Raw genomic sequence first — 22,341 nt, 5'->3', positions numbered from 1 at the left:
CCTCCCAAGGGGAGGGGGTCACAGTCCTAACCCTATTGGGGGAATCCTCCATCTGCAAGATGGAGGATTTCTAAAAGTTGGAGTCACTTCAGCTCAGGACACCTTAGGGGCTGTCCTGACTGGCCAGTGACTCCTCCTTGTTGCTTTCTTTGTTCCCTCCAGCCTTGCCGCCAAAAGTGGGGGCCGTGGCCGGAGGGGGCGGGCAACTCCACTAAGCTGCAGTGCCCTGCTGGGCTGTGACAAAGGGGTGAGCCTTTGAGGCTCACCGCCAGGTGTTACAGCTCCTGCCTGGGGGAGGTGTTTGCATCTCCACCCAGTGCAGGCTTTGTTACTGGCCTCAGAGTGACAAAGGCACTCTCCCCATGGGGCCAGCAACATGTCTCTGGTGTGGCAGGCTGCTGGAACTAGTCAGCCTACACAGACAGTCGGTTAAGTTTCAGGGGGCACCTCTAAGGTGCCCTCTGGGGTGTGTTTTGCAATAAAATGTACACTGGCATCAGTGTGCATTTATTGTGCTGAGAAGTTTGATACCAAACTTCCCAGTTTTCAGTGTAGCCATTATGGTGCTGTGGAGTTCGTGTAAAACAGACTCCCAGACCATATACTCTTATGGCTACCCTGCACTTACAATGTCTAAGGTTTTGTTTAGACACTGTAGGGGCACAGTGCTCATGCACTGGTACCCTCACCTATGGTATAGTGCACCCTGCCTTAGGGCTGTAAGGCCTGCTAGAGGGGTGTCTTACCTATACTGCATAGGCAGTGAGAGGCTGGCATGGCACCCTGAGGGGAGTGCCATGTCGACTTACTCATTTTGTTCTCACTAGCACACACAGGCTTGTAAGCAGTGTGTCTGTGCTGAGTGAGGGGTCTCTAGGGTGGCATAAGACATGCTGCAGCCCTTAGAGACCTTCCTTGGCATCAGGGCCCTTGGTACTAGAAGTACCAGTTACAAGGGTCTTATCTGAATGCCAGGGTGTGCCAATTGTGGATACAATGGTACATTTTAGGTGAAGGAACACTGGTGCTGGGGCCTGGTTAGCAGGGTCCCAGCACTCTTCTCAGTCAAGTCAGCATCAGTATCAGGCAAAAAGTGGGGGGTAACTGCAACAGGGAGCCATTTCTTTACACAAGACCTTTGCAAAATAATCATCAGTGCACAATGGAGTTGGAGCAGCTAACTAAAAACCAGAGACTAATTTAAATGGCTGCCAAAATTAAATGGAAAAGCCAGTTGAAATCATCTGTACCTTTAAGGACCAAAGGCTTACTGACACTAGACCTTACCTCATGACGGCACGCTGCAGCACGATGTAAGGGGGTGAGCCACACAGCATCCTTGGCGTTAACATTAGCACCTGCGACAGAGGAAAGTAGGAACACAAGAAATTGCATGAAGCATGAAATATTTCCCTTCCTCCCAAAACTCAACATTAGATAGATAAGAATCAAGAGTCATTATGTTAAGTAAGAAACCCTCTGCAAAGACTGACACATATAATTCCTACCTCAGTGGAAGTATGAACATCAAATCTCCTGTGCCAGGACAGTCAGGTACCTTGGAAGCAAAAGTTAGCTTCATTAACCTTTAGCAGACTATCAGTCAGGGGCATTGTAAGACTGGGGCCTTCCTATGGCCTTCATTTTGGCTTAGCCTTCAGGACACAACAACCAAGCCCTATAAATGCTATAGAAGCTAAATGCTAGCTTGCCTACTCTCCCTGTTTATCATCCAGAGGTGCTATAAGGTGGGCCTTCAATCTCCTACACCCTGACGTCTCTCTGAAATTTTGATCAATTGCACTGCAAGAGCAGATATGGGGCATTCTAACTTGTGGTTGCTTACCTGCTGTCTGGCACAACTCTCACTATTGAAAGTGAATACATTGGGAGACAAATGTCAATGTAAAATCTGAAAGATACCTAGTGACAAATTAAAACAGTGCTTTATTTGTGCCAGTGGGGTTCACCGACACTCATTTTTAAGGACCGGCACCTATTTTTCCTCATCCGATATTTATCAAGAGAAATAAAGGGAAAAACAGAAATGGAAAAATAAGGACAAAGGAAAAACTACCTCAAAGGGAAAAAGCATGAACATGCAAGAGTGAGATTAAGGGACAGGAAGTGTCTGGAAGTGGATTAAAGAGGTCTGAGGTGGACTGAAGGCTGTGCAGCCTTGGTAATCGGTGATACTTAATTGCGTCAGTCACAACTTCTAAGCAGTGCTTGGGCACCAGCACTCATTTGTTCACAAGTTAAGCACTGAATAGCAACACTGGCCTTTTTAGCAACAGTCCTCACCTGATAATATCAAGAGCTCGATGATGAAGACATCACCCAGATAGGCAGCAGCATGCAGTGGGGTCCGCCGGTCTTGGTCCTAAAAAGAAAAGGGACAGACGGGGGTGGGGGGTGGGTCAATGTCAGTGTGATTTGTGCTAAAATTACATAAAGAGGCTAATGAGACAGACCAATGCAAAACAGAAGGCTCTGAAATTGGGTCCTCTAAACAATCACTTGCGAAGATGATGGAATAACAATGGAGAAACCACTGCCTTTACCTCCGAAATCTTTCACTGATTTAGAATGTTATCATTTAAAATGCTCTGGATCTCTAGATCACCATTTTATTCCTATCTGTCTCCGACAAAAATGAGTTTTACTGTGTCTCAAGCTTACCACACTTTAGCGAAGACATTTGGACTCACCTATGAAACCAATCACCGTGCCCCTTCACCATCAGCTTCCTTTCCCTACACGGTCCATCGTCATGGCTCTGCTCAACCAAGTTCCTTCAACGCCTGGTCAAACACAGTCAACTGCATTGGAGTTGCTGCACTACTTCTCTTAGATCTCTCAGGTGCCTTTGATACTGTTGACCATGACAAAAGCAGGGGTCCCCCAAGGATCAAACATCTCACCTGTTCTTTTCAAGATCTACATGATGTCATTACCGAATTCATCAATGATTTTCAACTCGCATGCTACAACTATGCACAGATGAGACACAAATACTACTTAAATTGGAATGCCCCAAAAACATTGAAAACTCACAAATTTTCAGTTCCCTTAGAGCCGTTGATCAGTGGATGACTTGGAGCCATCTCAAACTGAATGCTTCCAAAACTGAAAACACTCACATGTGGAGACTGGGAAAATTAGGACCCACTGTGCGCCTGGCCTGACGATCTGGGGCCACCTCCTCAAGTATCCAAGAAAGTAATAAATCTTGAAATTACCATGGACTCCAAGTTAACAACGAATGGACAAGTGGAAAAATGAGCACAATCAAGCTTCATCACCTTGAAGACTCTGCAACGCATCTTCCCCCACCTCAGATTTTCACACAAGGTGCAGACTACAATCTCTCTCGTACTATCTAAATTTGCCTATGCCAATGGCCTCTACCATGGATCATCTCCATCTATTATGAAAAAACGACAGTGTATTCAGAACTCAACTGCCGGTCTATTATTACATGTAAAGTCACAAGCCCACATCTCACCTGCCTTGAAAGCACTGCACTGGTTACCCATTGCCAGAAGATCCACCTTCAAGCTGCTTTGTATCACTCACAAAGATATACATGGAACAGGCACGCTTTTCATCAGAAACAAAATAACTAAATACATTCAACATAGAAACCTCTACTCAAGATTGGCACCCCGCCTTAAAACACCACCATACAAGAAAAAGATAATAGGTGGTATATCCGTCTCTGTTTAAGCAGCCAAACTATGGAATTCATTACCCCCATATAGAAGACTACGGATAACTATCTTGTCTCAGAACACTACTGAAGAATTGGCTATTTCCTTCATAACCACCATATACAAACAGCAATGGACTCCATATGCCTGTGTTGAAAATATTTATAATCTGATTATGTGTATATTCTAGATATGTATAGTTTTTTAAGAAATAGGTTTAGTTACTATTTTTATAATAATAAATTATACACATACTCTTTAAGCCTGTTTAACAAATGTATATTTACTCATGGTTAAATATATGCGTAGGAAGTTGGCTCTGTATATACTAACTCAAAGTAAGAGATAGTGTGCACAGAGTCCAAGGGTTCCCCTTAGAATTAAGATAGTGGCAAAATTAGATAATTCTAATGCTCTATTTTGTGGTAGTGTGGTCGAGCAGCAGGCTTATCACAGGGTAGTGTTAAGCATTTGTTGTACACACACAGGCAATAAATGAGGAACACACACTCAAAGACTTACTCCAGGCAAATAGTTTTTATAGAGAAAAATATATTTTCTTAATTTATTTTAGAACCACAAGATTCAAGATTGGAAGTAAATACTTAAAATGCAAGGAAGGTACTCCACACAGGTAAGTAAGGAACTTTGAATTAGAGCAGTAACATACACAGTTTTAGTTAAAATGTCTATAAGCTATTTTAAACGTGGACACAGTGCAACATCAACAGTTCGTGGGGGGGGGGGGGGGTAAGTATTGGTTAGTTTTTCAGGAAAGTAGGGCACTTACAAGTTCAAGTGCCTGGGCATAGGCAGCCCACCGTTGTGGGTTCAAGGCAACACCAAAGTCACCGCACCAGCAAACAGGGCCGGTCAGGTGCAGAGGTCAAAGGAGGGTCCAAAACACATAGGCACTTATGGAGAACAGGGGTGCTCCGGTTCCAGTCTGCCAACAGGTAAGTACCTGCGTCTTCGGAGGGCAGACCAGGGGGGTTTTGTAGAGCATGGGGGGTGGGAGGGGACGCAAGTAGACACACCAAATACACCCTCAGCGGCCGGGTGCAATGTGCAAAGCAGGTGTCAGGTTTTCAATAGGAATCAATGGAGGGAACCGGGGGTCACACTAGAGGTGCAGGCAGGGCACAGGGAGGCTTCTCGGGCCAGCCACCGCCTGGGTTAGGCAGAGGGTCACCTGATGGTCACTCCTGCACTGGAGTTTGGTTTCTTCTGGTCCTGTGGGCTGCGGGTGCAGTGCTTGGTCCAGGTGTCGGGTTCTCTGTTCCAGGCAGTGGTCAGGGGGAGCCTCTGGATCCTCTCTGCATGCGTCGCTGTGGGGCTTCAGGGGGGTCATCTCAGGTTACTCACGAGGTCGCAGTCGCCTGGGAGTCCTCCCTGTAGTGTTGGTTCTCTGCAGCTCGAGCAGGGGGCGTTGGGTGCAGAGTGTGAAGTCTCACGCTTACGGCGGTAAGAGCGAGTTCTTTGAAAGTTGTCAGAAAGTTGCAAAGTTGTTGCTGTTTTTGAACAGTGCCGCTGTTCACGGAGTGTCTTGGTCCTTCGGGTTCAGAGCAGTCCTCTGAGGCTTCAGAGGTCGATGGTCCCTGTCGGCTGCGTCGCTGTGCAGATTCTTTGAGTCTGGAGACAGGCCGGAAGGGCTGGGGCCAAAGTAGTTGTTGTCTCCGCCGTCTCTGCAGGGCTTTCAGGTCAGCAGTCCTTCTTTGAGTAGGAATCTGATTTCCTGGGTTCTGGGTCGCCCCTTTAATACTAGATTTAGGAGTGTGTTTAGATCAGGAGGGCAGTAGCCAATGGCTACTGTCCTGGAGGGTGGCTACACCCTCTGTGTGCCTCCTCCCCGAGGGGAGGGGAGGGGGGGGGGGACATCCCTAATCCTATTGGGGGAATCCTCCAAAACCAAGATGGAGGATTTCTAAATGCAGGGGTCACCTCAGCTCAGGGCACCTTAGGGGCTGTCCTGACTGGTGGGTGACGACTCCTTGTTTTTCTCATTATCTCCTCCAGCCTTGGTGCCAAAAGTGGGGGCAGTGGCCAGAGGAGCGGGCATCTCCACTAGCTGGGATGCCCTGGGGTGCTGTAACAAAAGGCATGAGCCTTTGAGGCTCACCACCAGGTGTTACAGTTCCTGCACCCAGTACAGGCTTTGTTCCTGGCCACAGAGTGACAAAGGCACTCTACCCATGTGCCCAGAAACTCGTCTGGTTGTGGCAGGCTGGCAGAAACTGGTCAGCCTAGCACTAGGAGTCAGACTGGTATTTAGGGAGCATCTCTAAGATGCCCTCCGGGTGCTTTTTACAATAAATTCCACACTGGCATCAGTGTGCATTTATTGTGCTGAGACGTTTGATACCAAACTTCCCAGATTTCAGTGTAGCCATTATGGAACTGTGGAGTTCGTGTTTGACAAACTCCCAGGCCATATGCTCTTTATGGCTACCCTGCACTTACAATGCCTAAGGTGTTGCTTAGACACTGTAGGAGCATAGTGCTCATGCACACATGCCCTCACCTGTGGTAAAGTGCACCCTGCCTTAGGGCTGTAAGGCCTGCTAGAGGGGTGACTTACCTATGCCACAGGCAGTGTGAGGCTGGCATGGCACTCTGAGGGGAGTGCCATGTCGACTTAGTCATTTTATCCCCACCAGCGCCTTACACATTGCCTCAGGGATAAGCCTGACTGCTCTTGCCAAGCTACCAAGGGGGTGAGCAGAGGTTATCTTGGGTGTGTAGCTCTCTTGCCCTGACTAGAGTGGTAGGCTCTGCCTGGCTGAGGTGCATTCCCTAGCCAACCACATAACTCCATTCCTAACAACTGTGTTTTTAATTTCCAAAAATATTTCCTTATTTCAAAGGTCTTCAGCAAAATTTCTACAAGTTTTATCCTGAGTATTATTGTTGTGCCATGGCAGACACCAGTTATTGACACTGTTCTTGTAAATCACAACTAACCTTCTCCAGCTGCCTGGACCAAATATAAATGTTCTTCTACATGCCTCTACAAAATTGTCAATAACTTTACATACTTTTTAAATGACCACCTATAACATCTAATACAAGTACAGCTGTTGAACTTGACATGAACATAGTTCACAACCAGCCAAGCAACTTAGGGCCCGACTTAGATGTTGTCAGTATTTGTTCTGCCACCGGTTTTCAGTCTGCCGCCTTGGCGGTCAACCCGCCGATTGAAATGTTGGCGAGACCATAGGTGTAGGGAGCTGGCTCTTTATATGATAGATCCAAATGAGATGAGATATATTGTGCTAAGAGTCCAGGGGTTCCATGATCAGTGGACAGAGCTTGCTACGCAATCCCAAAGTATTCTATTAGGAGTTAGTGGGGGCGAGCAGCCTTATTAGGAAGGGAGGGAACCCGCATTAACTGTGTACGTTGTTTGGTCATTGCACATGAGCTCAGGACTTTCGATGTGCCTCCTAAAGGTATGTTTGCCTCTGCACCCAGGTTGGTAATACGGCACAGGTGAGAGGCTAAGAGATTCCCTTATTTGCATGGGACCACGCCCCCATGCAAATGAGGGAAAGCCTTCCCTCAATTGCACTGGCGCTACATGTGCACCAGTGCTATCTGTATTACATAAGAGGCTGCAAGAGTGTCTGCAGCCCCTTCAGTAAGACCAAAGTGCCCCAGGGGTGCACAAAGCAGGCGAAAATGCCAGTTGCACCCCCGGGCAACTGCTGTAATAAGAACCCAGTGTAATTTGCAGGTCACAACCTCAGCATGGTTAACTCAGCCTTCCATTCACTGGAGGTTAAGAAACGTAGTGTCATTCCAGCTGGTGATGGTAATGCCTGTTATACATAACACTTAAAAATAACAAAACTGCTTAAGTGCCTTAAAAAGAAGCGCTTCTCATTGTTTGTTCAAACTTGCCTACAAAAAATACCTGCATGTTTCCCTGTGACAATGCTCAATGGCAGAAAAATCTATTATGGTCAACATCTAGAGTGAAAACTGAGAAATCCAAATAGAACTTTTTCAACACAAATCCTTTTATGAAAAACATACGCCCAAGGGCATCAAATGCATATATTGCAAAGGCAGTCCAGAAGGCAAGAAGCAATCAGTTTTCATTGCCCACTGAAGTCCACTCCCTCCATTCATTAACATTAAAAATGCAGAATGTTTAATACCAGTTGCCATTCGGCTTCAATTGATGTAGCCACTTAGCAGCTTTCTTCCAGAGGGTTGGAAACACAATCATTGTATGGGCTGCTTAGATTGGAATCTTCTGAAGCAGGGTGAGCTTTTTTTTTTACTGACATCCAAGTAAATATCCTTTTGTAGCAGTCAATTTGTTAGCCTGTGGTAAAGTAGGCAATAGTTTCCAAGCTTTTTCTTCTAAGGTAGAGTATGACCAGCAACTGAATATAGTAGCCCAGGGGTGGAAAATTCCTATAGCCCGACGCCCAGGAGATATTTTTTGGGATCAAGGACATGTTTTCATGTTTATTTTGTCCTTGGGACAAATAGGCCCAATCCCCTACAGCACAAACCCTTTGGCTTCCAGTTTACAGGGAAGGAAACTGTCTGCAGTGGAGGTAATATCTGTGTCCTTATGTTAATGCTGTTCAAATCTGTATTTATGGTTCATTAATGCAAAGCCTTTATTATTGGGATGAGTGATCTAAATAAACATTGTAAGGTCACACGGTCACACTGCACTACTGACAGTGGAACCAACAAAAAAGTGTACACACACATTGGAAAAGTTTAACAATATGAAGTTATGCATAATGCTCCCAGAATGCTCTCTGATTAGATGCACAGGTTTTCAGAAGCTTGTAAGAAAGATTGATGATCTCCTTTCACGAGGAAATGTTCAGGAAAAAAAAAAAAAGCAAAAAACAAAAAAAACATTTGCTACTGGGAAATTTTAGGTACTGTTTCTTTGAAGCACCATCTAGTAAAATGTGTTGATGCATGCTAGTATTTTCCAAAAATATTCATAATAGAAAATCAGTGTAACTATTTTCAACAAGATTATGGGAAACACGCAACTAAACAAGCACTGGCAAAATCAACTGAGCCGACATTGGTGATCAGTCTTTTGGATTTGTCAATGTGTGCCTTGTTTTGACATAGCTTTTGTAAAACGTTACTGTTGTGGGAGCAGCCAATCCCTCGACATGGTAACAAACATTGGCAAAAAGCAAAGCAAAAAAAAAAATTGGGATCTCCAAAAACACAAATAGCCACAGTAGTTCCTGGCATTGAACAAAACTACTCTGTGTGCCAATATGCTCCTTGTGGAAGAGGAGAAGACTATCACTCACAGTAAAGCCCGTCGACAGATAGCGAGAAATAGAATTTTGATAAAAACAAAATGTCTTGGTTAACGTCAGACCTAATTAGAGGCAAAATTCTTAAATAAAGTCACAAAAGTACACCCATGGTGTATGTCTTTGCATTAGTGGTTTTCATGAATTCATAAGAATTTACAGAAGTAGACCAGGATATCATACCGCAAGAAAATATTTGTGAACCGTATTTTAGCAGGAGCATATGTACATGTGTAGATTTACTTATGCAAAAATCTATGGTGTGTTTCCAAGTTCGCTTTCCCTCCACCACCTTTTTCCCAACCACTGGAAGAACGTCTGCCTCAGTCCTCGTTAGGAGTAAATTTGCAACTTTTCTCTGTATGGAAAAAGATTAGAGAAGTGCTGGTGAAAATCCTTAAAACATGCGAGTTAGTAAGTTTGCAGAGACTCAAAAGGCATTCCAGACCTGGAACTATTGCTTACTGCTTCCACCAGCCCAAGTATGTAGATCTGCAGAAAGATGGCAAAATAAGGAAATTGCTATAGCAGGGATTGAAATTGCTAGTATTCACCCCCTACTATAGTATTAGCTCGGGTATAATCAGAGAGGCTATTATCAGAGCTCTTAAATAATGAGACTGTTGTCATAATTTGTCGCTGCACTACATGGCACCAAAGGGACAAGTAGATTTTTTATAGGATAAGTAGATTTATGAAGCAGCCTGTCCCATGGACAACTAGATATTCCACACCCCTGATTGGCCACACTGTTACCTGATAGTCAAAAGATTTTTAAAAAAACAAAACACGATTTCACTTTCTTTGTAATAGAGATGACCACCACACTAGTATCCAACAAAGTTTCTGCTCTGCCCTTCTTTTTGTAAAAGTAAGGGGTTGGCTAACTGTCTTTCATTCAGTTATGAAGAGCCTCCACTTGTAGACTGTGTGTTCTGGTGCCTTCAACGAGGTGACCCATAATGGGAGTTAAACCTACATAAATATGAAACTTTTTCCCTCCATCAGCAGCACTAAGGCACACACTGTTTGCCTCCTGATGTTAAAACAATATTGCAGAGAAGCTGGGGAGTATTACAGTTCAGCACTTCAGCTAGCCTTCAAGCAAAATATCATGTTTAAGACTGACCAACAGCACTAGTGTGGTTACTGAACCCCTATCTTCAAGGAAAAGTAACTGCTCTCTGACTTCAAGACATACAGGGTTGTTACCTCTGCCAGGTCTAGCACCAGTCAATTTGTTCCCCAAAGAGTAATGTCCTTTCATTGATCTGTAGTTTCACTTCTTTCTTCATGAGTTTTGAGAAGGGGACTCGAGAAACTGGGCCAAAGCATGCAAGGTATGCCAAATTAGGGATAACTTTCGTAACAGCATGATGTAAGGTTGTTTTTAACATTTGGGAAATGTTTTTCTACAAAGTGGTGTTAATCACTTTGGCTGTCACTGAGAAATGAACCACACAGTTTTTCATTCTGAGTGAGAAGCAAAGGTCACTCTTGGTGCTAGATGCCTTTCTGACTCCCTATGATATAGTCAAAGTCTGGAGAAGAAACGTGTTTCAACCTGAAAACTACTATTAATGTGCTCACAGCATCATTCAATGGAAAATGTTGGCAATGGACTATCGATTTTCAACGTAGGCAATGGCCAGATGTGGTTGTGAAGACGCAGTCCAGCAGAGACTCAAGCTTCTGCACACAGTATCTCTGGATCCTAGCAGGTGCATCTGGGGTTTAGTCTTGACTAGATGTGCTAGAAATTACTCGCCTTCTTCAAGATTTTAAATATTAATTTTGAGCAATTCCATGCTGCAGAATTTTTCTTGGAATAGTATTGCTGCTTAGCCTCTTCAAAAGACTCCTAGATATCAGGATATGTATAGCATATTCTGGGTTGTTTGTTTTAGATCTCAGACCTGCTGCATTCCAAGATAGGAGTTTAATTGGAGAGTCATAAAGCCCTCCCAGGTCCAACCTCTGATGCAGTTCCTTGGGAGGAATGGTGGTTACTATCCTCTCCCTCCAATCTTGGTGGGCACTAAAAGTATTCCAATATATTATTTCCTTCCCTTCCACACTGCTAGGTGTAGGCCAGTTTCAAAGTTGATAGCTCTGACCAAAGCACCACATCCTCAGTAGGACAGAGGGTGGTAGGGCAGAAGCCACAAAAGCTTGGCTTGTCATGGGATTGAGGTTCCAATGGGACCTTAAGCTGGGCCATAGCCAGGTTTCAGGCTTGGGCTTGGTTCGAGCTTTCAGCGCTCACCCACCTCTACTTCCTGGGACAAGAAAACTTAAGAGTGGACAAGCAAGCCCTTGCTGGAACATGACAGTATCAGAGATAATATAGCATAAGAAAGCTTTTACTGGTACAAGGTGACATAGGCATAAACAAGCTGGCTTGTCTGGCACAAGATACCATCAGCTTTTACGAGAGGACTCTTACTGGTACACTACGAATTAATTTGGGCATATGGACTCTTGCTGGTACAGGGTGCCATTAACTTTGGCAAGAGGACTCCTGCTAGTACACAATATCATTAGCTTAGACAAGTGGACACTTATTGGTACAGGATACAGTATATTTTCCCATCATCCATCTCCACAGTGACATCTCTAGCCTCCTGCCAAAACAATCTTTAAAAGAAGCCAAGCAAAAGGACAATTTCCCACAATTCATCTGCACACCACAAACCACCCCCTGCACTCAGTACCTCTTATGCCCCCCCCCCCCCCCGGACCTAATAAATGGAGGCTGCAGGCAGGATGCGCAGCTGGTGTGCCTCTGGCATTCTGAAGGCACGCTAAAGGCAAGCTCGCCTGCGCCTGCACTCGGTCCAGTGCCAGGAATCCCCGTCCCCCCTACTCACCATTAATCTGCTATGCTCCTTCACGCTGTCAACCCCAGCCGCCGATTGACGCACTGTTGCCAAGCCACACCACATAACACTGAGGCAACATTTACATGGTCCTTGTGTACGTTCTCATGCTCTCTGCCACACCCTACATTCATTGCTCCAGCACCAACAGAACCTATCAGCGCCACTCTCACAAACCAGCCACCCGTTCACACTGATCAACCACTACCCATACAACACACTACACTCACATGCATGCTCCTTAACACTCCCTCACAAAACACGACACAGATATGGGACTTACTGCATGACCACTGTCTGCACCTGCTCCTCCTTAAGGAAACATGGCTAAACCCAAACATCATTGCAACCATCTCTGCTGGTTACAATATTGCCACACAAGACCATCAGCACAAGACCAGATGTGAAGTTACCATCATATTCAAAGGCACCATAAGCTGCACAATCCAAACAAACAACCTGACCAGCTACACGAAACACCTCACATTCAAGATATGTATCACAGCCAACTTCTCCATAGCTGGAACCCTTCTATACAGACCACCGGGCGCTCCACCAATATCACCAGCAACATCATGGACTACAGCGCATCCCTCATCATCAACACCAGCACCTTCACTCTCCTGTCCTACCTTAAGTTTCACCTAGAAGACCTCACCGACCCAAACTCTACGGCCTTTTTAGAAAACCTGGTCCTTCCCCCTGCACAGTACAGAAACCTTTTCTCCTAATTCAGGAATATCACAGTCGACAAGTGGTAGTAACTATGACCTGGATGGACCACACCTTATCAGTTTCAGCATACCTATCCTGCACCACCACAGATCTACCACCATCCGACCAACCCGCCGCAGCTGGAAAGGCATCACAGAACAGGACTGGGCTTCTGCCCTCTCCCCGTGCACTGGCCAGAGCACACCAGCAACTTGCCAAAAGTCATCGAGAATCTAAACAGCTGGATTACTTTATGTGCCAACATATTCTGGTTCCCCTAAAGCACAACCCAAAGGCAAGAGTTAAACCTCATGCTAGCTGGTACACAGAGGAACTTAGGCTGAATAACACCACTGCAAGCAAATGGAGAACAAGTCAAGGCACTACATCTAAAGACATCTTCAAATCTACCCTAAGACGCTACATCCAGCAGATACAGAACACCAAGTACGCAGCTCTTGCAGACCACACTGAGACTGGCACAAACAGCTGCAAGGAAATCTTCACCATCAAAGATTTCACTGTCTCCGGTCACTGCTAGCAACATCAACCTCTTTCAAGGCCTTTACAACAAGCTCTCTGAATTCTTCTACAACAAAATCACCTCCTCATACTGCAACTTCAACTTTCAATTAGACCTCATCAACAAACCCTTAAGTTTGGCTTGCCATCATTACAGCTACCATGACTGCCCACTGCCCCACCACTCCATCAAAAGACTCATACCAATCAGTGAAGCACTAACACCTATACTCAATGCTTCCATGTGCTCGGCCACATTCCTAGATACCTGGAAATATGCCATCAAGCCCTGCTCAAGGAACCATCCGCTGGACCTGCAATGCTTACCAACTACAGACTCATCTCCCTCCTACTATGTTCAGCCAAGGTATGAAGAAAAACCATACATGCAACTGAAACCTCAGCGACCTCCTCCGAAATCATCAGCTCCTCAATGTCACACAGTCCAGATTCAGGCTCAACCCAAGTCCATAAAGAGCACTCATCGCTGCCACAGATTACATCTGCATGATTCTTGGAAGAGAACACACAGCAGCCCTCATTGTTCTGGACCTCTCTGCAGCACTAGACACAGACTCGCATTCTATCTTAATCAGGCGCCAGCGTGAGATTGGCACCCAAAGCCCCACTCTCCGCTAGATCTGCCCTTTCTTAACAGACAGAAGACAAGCTACCAGTCTGGCACCTTACTCCTTGGAAGCCCACAAACTCATCTGCAGAGTGCTTCAAAGTTCATTGTTCAGTCCCACCCTCGTCAATGCGTGTATAATCCCTCTGGGCAATGTTACTTTCCCTCATAGAAAAGATCAAAAGCAAAAGAAACAAGTTCACCACCTGCATGACCGAAATCAGTAAAGAAAGCCAACTGTCTAAAATTCAACACCAACAAGAGAGAAGTAGTGATCTTCGGCAAGAACATCTCGCCATGGGACTCCAACTTGTGGGCAGCTTAATTCAAACTCATACTTTGCACTAACACCAGGAACCTCAGAATCATAATCAAAAGCAAACTGGACATGACCGCAGAAGTCAAGGCTGTCAAAGCATTCAGTTTACACAACTTGAAGGCGCAGAGGAAGATCTTCAAATGGCTCCGAAGCAACACCAGAAATATCATCACTAATGCCCTAGTTAACAGTAAGTTGGTCTACAGTAACACCCTCTACACCAGAATCACCAAGCAACTCACCATAAAACTACAATTATCAAGAACGAGTCAGCCAGGCTCATTCTCAACCTTCCCCAAACTATCCAGATCACACCTGAGTGAGTTCCACTGGCTCCCTATACACAAACATGCTTATTTTATAGTCCTCTCACAACACACACTCAGGGCACTACATAACTTCGGCCCCACCTACCTGAGCAGTCGCATCTTCTTCCACCAGCCACCTCTGCTCTGCCGGACTCCTACTCGCACACATCCCACATGTACACAGAAGCAGATCAAGGGGATGGACATCCTCTTACGTTTTTCCTAAAACATGGAACAACCTCCCATTCCAGGTCAGAGACTCCTCCTCTTTTCTTGAACTCAGCAAGAAGCTGAAGACCTAGATTTTCAATTAACCAATCTACATCAGGCAGGGCTAGGCACACACAACCAGCACATCGCCAGGATACCTTTACGGTGATGGTGCACTCTATAAATACACATAACAGAACAGTAACTTCACAAGCGGCTTCTTGTTGGCAGAGGAGGGCAATCGCAAAAAAAAAAAAAAAAACATACTTTTGCTGCTACATGGTAACCTTAGCTTCAAAAAGAGGGATCATGCTGATGGACACACAAAATTAGTGTAGACAAGAGTACTCTTGCTGTACAGGATAACATTAAAGTGGCCAAGAAAGCTCTTGCTGGCATATAGGTCATTAGTTAGGAAACAAGGACAGTTAATGGTACAGAATACCATTACCTTGGACAAGTTGACCCTTGCTGGTACAGGGTGACAGTAGCTTCAGCCAAGCATACTCTTGCTGGTATAGGGTGACATTTGCATGAATCTTTATGACACTGGATAACATTAATGTGCACAAGTGTGCCCTTGCAGACACAAGATAACATCTGCATGCACAAACTGGCTCTTGGCTGTATGGAGAAACATTAGCTTAGAAATGCAGAATCAAACTGTTACATGATGATTTTAGATCATAAAAACATGAACTCACCAGCACATTGATGTTCTCCTTCTGGCTGAGCAACAGTTGGACTTCTTCTACATCTCTGTTAAATATTGCTTGGACCAGAGGCGGCTGCCGAAAGAGACCAAAAACAGTTAAAGAAGCTAGGATAAATCTACAATTTAATACAAAAATTAAAGGCTTGCAAAGAACGTTCCAGGATTTTCTTTGGGGTTTGCTCATGCTAAAATGGCAGCTTAGATGGTGGAAAACACCCACTTTCCTTCTTGTGCTTGTGGAGACACAACCAACACTCTTGAGTAGTGCCAGCCTTTATTGACTGAAGCTCCTTGAAAGAGCTGAAAAAGCTGCATATATTTCATTTGACCACCTTGAGCTCAAGACAAGTTACAAAACATAGCCGTGGATACAGAACTCAGCTAACATCTTAACCTATAATGTTGACAAAAGCTGTTCCTGAAAGTAGTCGAAAGTTACGTCCAATGTGACATTGACCCTCTTACACCACCTGGGAAACTATATGACGCCAGAGCTTCTCATTTACACTACAGACTAAGCCAGGAAATAAAAAGTTCCTACACAAAAATGTGCCCGTGTTACATACTTAAAAAACGAAACAATTATACAATTTGAAGCTAAGAACGTGATGCCAACGACACTTGCCTACTTTTACAAAGATCTCCCAAATGCCCAAACAATATTTATGCACACCTAACCAGTATTGACTTCTTTACGAAACACAACTACACCGAAGCATCAGGTACGGACAAAAAGCACAAATTTCTCTCCCTACCTCAGCCAGATACACCAACCATCAATGTATTTATTTACCTCCCTTCCTTCCCCCAAAGCAACTTTCCTCTCTTGTGATACAGTAAAAAGGTTTATAGGTAAATTGTATTCGTTTTGCACTTACAACAGATTTTGTTCACCTGTCACCTACTATTAACAGGTTCTTCGCTTATAATCAGTTCCAAAAAGTGACATCTCAAAACCCTTTACAGTGTACATCAGACTACAAAGGGCAGGTGGGCCACCTATATCCAGATTTTTATCCCATCTGAGAAGGTGCACAGACCCTCCAAAGTAGGAATGCCTTCAACAAAACCATCAATGTGTGCCCAAAACAATAAAGATGAAGGCTTGTGGGTGGGAAAAAAAAACCTACAAAAATAAAAGGACAGAGTAGATAAGAAATGGGAGCATTCGGTGTTTTGGGAAGTCAGAACTTCTTTTGTTAAAAAAAATTACTTTTAAACTGACGCAACTGAATGATTGATTCAGCATTTAAAGTTGTACAGCTTCCACCTTCAAATGTCTCTCCTTTTCCCAGACCAGGCTCAACGTGGTCCACCTGCAACCTCACTGCTTCTTTAGTTACCTCTTATAATACACTAACCACTTTAACAGTGCACAGACTGTTTTCTCAAGGGCCTTTAACAAATGTATTGAGCTTGGATAAAGGCACCTATTATAACAACAGTTGCTGTTATCCCAGCTCAGTGGTGATCGATCATTCAGTTAAGAAGAAAATGTTTTGCCAGCCTACCAAGGATACAAACCTGTACACAGAAGCTGACACTTGAAGATTGTTTTTTTTTTTACGTTACGTGAAAGATTTCATCCAATAATACATATCTGCCATTTACTTAACATCTTGGTGTAGGTGGCTGTCTTATTTGCACAGCATCAACTGCTAACTGCGAATTTCTCTAGGGAAAAACAATCACTGGTGGTTTCGCTCTTGTGACCTTAAACAGCAACATGTGTGTAGGGGCCCCAGTATGTGTGTGTCACTTGTCCCAGTGTTATTGCCAGTGCCTGGTTTCTCGGTGAAAGTGCATTTCTATCCCACTACCCTACTTCAGGTCTTCCTGCCCTTGTGTCAGTGTTGTTTTTTTGGGTTAAATAAGCTGTTCATTGAAGTGCTCACATTTTGAACACAGAGGAAATGTAAACGAGGGATTAAAAAAAAAAAAACATATGTTCACCTAGTACTTCTTGAGGGCTACACACTGGCACCCCCTCTCCCATATCTCCTCCTGATATCCGTCTCTAAGAATCGAAGTCCTAACTTGGTTATAGTATTCCCTCCTACCGTTGCCCTCCATCCCACTTGTGTTGGTCTTTTTGCAGTCCCAGGGTACTTGTCTTTGTTATCCCAGCATCCTTGTTTTATCAGCCCTTGTTTTACATTTCCCAGTTTCGTCCCCAGTGTTCAAGCCCGTTTTTCTGGTGGTCACATCTCTCGAGGTTCGGGTGCCTTTGTTCCAGTACAATTGCTCAGGTTTCCCTCACCCAGTATACATGTTCTCCTTGCCGCATCTTCTGCTGCCTTCCTAGTCCAGAGGTTTTGCCTCCCAGTTGTGGTTCATGTGACGCCCTGTAGGTCAGCATTTGTGTTTACCTTCTCTAGTGTACCCTCTTAGTCTATGTGTCTTCTTATCTCCATGTCCATGTTCAACTGTCTATATCTAACTGGCCAAGAGTTTTTATGTGTCTCCTCATCTGTTAAGAGATGAAAACGGATAGCTGGAATGTATGTCCAGGATCACAAAAATAACAAAAAATAAATTTCTGATACATGGCTGCAAAAAAACCCTTCTTTGTATGAATACAGCATTGTATTGCATGGTTTTTATATTTATTTTTAGAGAACATGTATGGCAAAGCTTCAGGGAGGAAAGAGATACTAGATAAGAGACCAGATTAAAATAAAAAATTAAAAAAATCTTAAAATGCCATTGTAACTCACTGAAGTCAATCTTTAGCCGGTAAAGAAGGTTTAAAGCAATCACAAAGAATCCTCCAGATTCCACATTCTGAAATCTGTTGTGCAATGTGACATCTCCCTGAAAGAATGCAACCTAACTAAGCTGACCAGATAATAATATGCCTAAGGATGGGAAACTGCAGCAGTGTTGCCCAAGTGGGCTACACTTAATTTATAAAATAAATAAGTAAACTAAATAAAAGCAAACAAAAACCTTCAACCCTTTTGCTGCTAGCCCCCCCACCAGGCCCTTTTTTTGGCTATGTGGGGTAGTTCGAGTTTAGGCCTCCATAACTTTTTGTCCACATAAGCTAACCACACCAAATTTATGTCCTTTTTTCCCCCAACACCCTTGGGATCCTAAATGTACCAGGGGTTTGTGGATTTCGCTGGAGGGGACCGAGAAATTAGTCAAAATACAGCTAAATGTTGGGTTTTTGGGAAAAATGGGAAAAAAGTGCTGTAGAAGAAAGTCTGTTTTTCACCTGCAAATAGCATCAACGAGGGGTTTGCGGTGCACAAATGACCATTGTCCCAGCTTTGAGAAACAGGCAGACTTGAATCAGAAAAACAATTTTTTAACACAGTTTTGGCATTTTACTGGGACATTGCCCATTTTCCCATTTTTTTGTGCTTTCAAGCTCCTTCCAGTTAGTGGTAGAAATGGATGTGAAACCAATGGTGGATCCCGGAAAGCTATACATTTCTGAAAAAAATAGACAAAATTCTGAATTTAGCAAGGGGTCATTTGTGTTGATCCTTCAAGGTTTTCTTATACAAAGTAACAACTGAAATAAAAAATAAAAATTGCAAAAAACAGCCATTTGTGTCTACGTTTTGATCTGTAACTTCTAACTATGATAGATTTTCAAAAGCAATATACTGTTACGTCCGCTGGACCCTTCTGGTTGCAGGGATATATAAGGGTTGTAGGGTCACCAAAAGCCATAGGTACTCAGAGCCAATAACTGAGCTGCACCTTGCAATGGTTGTTCATTGTGCACAGGGCATACAGTAATTCATTTGGTAAAATATAAACAGTGAAAAACAGGTATCAAGGAAACTTACGTATTTCAGAAATGGGAACAAGATTTGGTGTTTAAAAGCAGTGGTTATTTGCACATCTCTGAATTTTTGGATGCCCATACTAGCATGTAAATTAGGGGGCATTTCTCAAAGTGAGTTCTTTGTTACACACTGTCTTACAGTTGGAAGGTGCAAATTCAGAGAAAGACAATTTGTAATTACACTTGTTCTACTATTCTGTGTTCCACTAAGTCTCCCGATAAAAATGGCACCTCACTTGTGTGGCTAGGCCTAGTGCCCGCGACAGGAAACGTCTCAAAACCCAATGTGGACACAGCACATTTTTCCACTAAAAACTGACCCAGTGTGCCTAGCTATGGATTTTGGGCTCTAGCTCAGCCAGCACCTAGGGAAACCTAGCAAAGTTGTACATTTTTGAAAACTTGACACCTACCGGAATCCAGGATGAGGTGACTAGTGTGGCTCGCACCAAGTTCTGTTACCCAGAATGCCTTGCAAACTTCAACATTTTCCTCACATTTCTGCAATGGAAAGTTCTGGAAACTGTGGGGAGCCACAGACTTCCTTCCATCAGATATTCCCCGAAGTCTCCCTATAAAAATGGTACCTCACTTGTATGGGTAGACCTAGTGCCCGCAACAGTAAACACCCCAAAACACAACATATATGCCGCGCATTTTTCCACCCAAAACTGACCATATTTTTCTGATGTGGTTAGCTCTAGATTTTGGACCCTAGCTCAGCCAGCACCTTGGGAAACCTAGAACACCTGTACATTTTTTTAAACTAAACACCTAGGGGAATCCAAGACAGTGTGACTTGCATGGATCCCATTAGGTTTTCTTACCCAGAATGCCCGGCAAACCTCAAACTTCTCCTAAAATCATAGATTTTCCTAACATTTCTGTGATGGAAACTTCTGGAATCTGCAGGAATCCACAAAATTCCTACCAACTAGCATTGGTAGCCCGAGCCGCAGTGCGACTTTTAAAAAACATTAAGAAAGTCAAATAGCTCTGGACAAGCTATTTGGCTTGGTAATGTGTTTTAAAAGAGATGTGGGATTACAGCCAGAACTGCCGCCTGCAGTAGTGGACAACCAGATTTGAGTCTCGCCAATGAATCAACATACAGAGATCCGGAGGAAATCACTTAAACTCCCTGTTACTAAAAATAAAAAAGAACGTGTCCTTGTGTGAAGTAAATATTGCTTATGTAAAGTGCTCAAATAACTTCGGGACCAGTGTGCACTATATAAAGCTTCTGCAAATGAAATAACAAATAAAAAGGAGCAAGAGGGAGGAGGGTGGGAAACAACAGTGGCAAGGTGAGTGGCTGAAAAAGAACTATGCAGCGCTCCCATACCTTTGAGTCAAGTTTGCGCCATAGTAAAACAAAAAAATGCATAGCAACGACAAAGTGGGAGGGAGTTGAAGAGACAGGGGAAAGCAATGAGCACGCGAGATAGGGGGGTAGAGAGAGTCTGCAAAAACAAGCACTATTGAGAAGCAATAGTGAAAGGATACTGGCCGCATAGACAGGAAACTGTATTTCATCCAAACTCCATGGACGACCGAAAGGGAAGAACAGAAAGTGGAAGCAGGAGGAGCAGTGACCAATGAGAAGAAAGGAAATGAGAGCTGCTTGGGAGCCAACCAAGTAAGTAAAGTTAAGTATGGGGTGGGCTCCAAGCCTGTTTTTAAACTTTCTTTTCACAACAGCTTCAGCTGACCGCGCAGGCGCGCTGTAGGCGAAACCTCAAAAGTGCAGCCGCTCAAGTGGGACAATATTGGGTGTTAGCCAAGCTCTGCTAGCCCATATTTGCAATCAACACCCAAGAGACAACTCTCCTTTTCCTTGCCATTGGGTGAGGTGCTTTAGTCAGCAGGGTTGGGAGCAGAAAGACTGTGCCCATTTTGGGTGTTGGGGGTATTGCCATGCCCATTCTGGGCAGCCCCCACTCCTAATAGTCCCTGGTACCTAAGTAGGCTTTCTGACCCCTTCCCCTTCCTGGGCACAGAGATTGTGCCCATTTTCTTTTTAGGGTGGGGGGCATTGCCATATCCATACTGGGCTGCCCCCAACACCTACACGAAAAAAAAAAGAAAAAAGAAAACCTGGTGCCTAGTGGGCTTCATTAGTGGCTACTGCCCCGAAAGACTGCCATTTCTTTGGGGAGTGGAACAGATCGTCTCATTTCACTTTCGTTTTCATTTAAATTATGTCAGCGCACCATGCACGCTGATCGTCATTTCAATTAAAACAAAGAAACAGTGTCAGGAGTTTGGGAAGTTCTACCTCAGCTATCGAGGCTGTTTCTTTGTAAAAGAAATCCCTCTGGTGCCCACACCAGAGGGATTTCAAGTGCCATGTGCATGGACGGCCGAGAGCCGTCTGACATACATGAGGACTGCAGCATTTGACAGCTCCCAGACGTCCGACGCACCAAACTGACTAACCTCTCAAATGGCGAGGACAACCCACTGACATCCTCAGCACTACCTCTGTAGAGGTGAGGATGTTAACAGGTCATCCTCCGCACTGAAAAAGAAAATGGCTTGATTTTCTTGATCAGAAGCATTATCTTTCTCAAGGTCTAAGCCGGAACATTAGGAATGTCTTCCACAGTTTGATTTTTTTTTTTTTTTTTGCTGCAACACCAGCATATACAGTGCGATGATGTCACAGTTAAAGGTGAAATCTACTTTCAACTCTCATCGGTGCTGGTTTGAGGGGGAAGCGTAACTTTGCCCCAGAGTACCAGTCACCCTCATGGAAGAGGTAATGTTGGAAATGGGACAATCTCCCATTTCCAGTGCTGCCTTTCTCAAGTGGATCCCAACTTGGGAATCACACTGGGCACACAATCCTCAAGCAGGGATCTGCTCCAGGCAAAACCTTGTGGGAGACACTCAAGTCATGCACTCCTGCATTGCTCCAGGTGTCTAGTTTTCAGAAATGATCAGGTTTGGTAGGTTTTCCTGGGTTTTAGCTGAGCTAGGGCCCAAAATCCACGGTTGAACAAATTACAATAAAGAGTATTTGCAGTGGAAAAAAACTTGATGCGTCCATGTTGAGTTCTGCCACTTTCCTGTTGCAGCCAGTCGACCCACCCACACAAGAAAGGCACCATTTTTATGGGGATACTTTGGGGGAAAGCTGGGTGGTAGGATATTTGTGGCACCCAGCAGATTTCAGAATTTTCCCTCCTAGAAATATGAGGAAATGTCCCTTGTAAA

General features: G+C 44.3%; 1 protein-coding gene across 4 annotated transcripts in view; it reads right to left on the bottom strand.

Moving 5' to 3' along the window:
• The window catches only part of ANKRD52 (ankyrin repeat domain 52), a 664,467-nt gene that overhangs the window by 602,134 nt on the left and 39,992 nt on the right, over nt 1–22,341 (bottom strand). For 3 of the 4 annotated variants that reach the window (XM_069230557.1, XM_069230556.1, XM_069230555.1), the window contains exons 2-4: nt 15,310–15,393; nt 2,305–2,383; nt 1,288–1,358 (exon numbers count right to left, since the gene is read on the bottom strand). In XM_069230557.1, coding sequence (XP_069086658.1) covers nt 1,288–1,358; nt 2,305–2,383; nt 15,310–15,393 — 234 coding nt within the window. Of the gene's footprint in view, nt 1–1,287; nt 1,359–1,508; nt 1,547–2,304; nt 2,384–15,309; nt 15,394–22,341 lie in introns of those variants that run through there. The other variant, XM_069230558.1, reaches the window with a different exon arrangement.

Source organism: Pleurodeles waltl, chromosome 4_2 (genome assembly GCF_031143425.1).
Source record: "Pleurodeles waltl isolate 20211129_DDA chromosome 4_2, aPleWal1.hap1.20221129, whole genome shotgun sequence".
Lineage (NCBI taxonomy): Eukaryota > Metazoa > Chordata > Amphibia > Caudata > Salamandridae > Pleurodeles > Pleurodeles waltl.
Note: the sequence above shows the minus strand (reverse complement) of the source record. Positions and strands in the feature narration are given on the sequence as shown.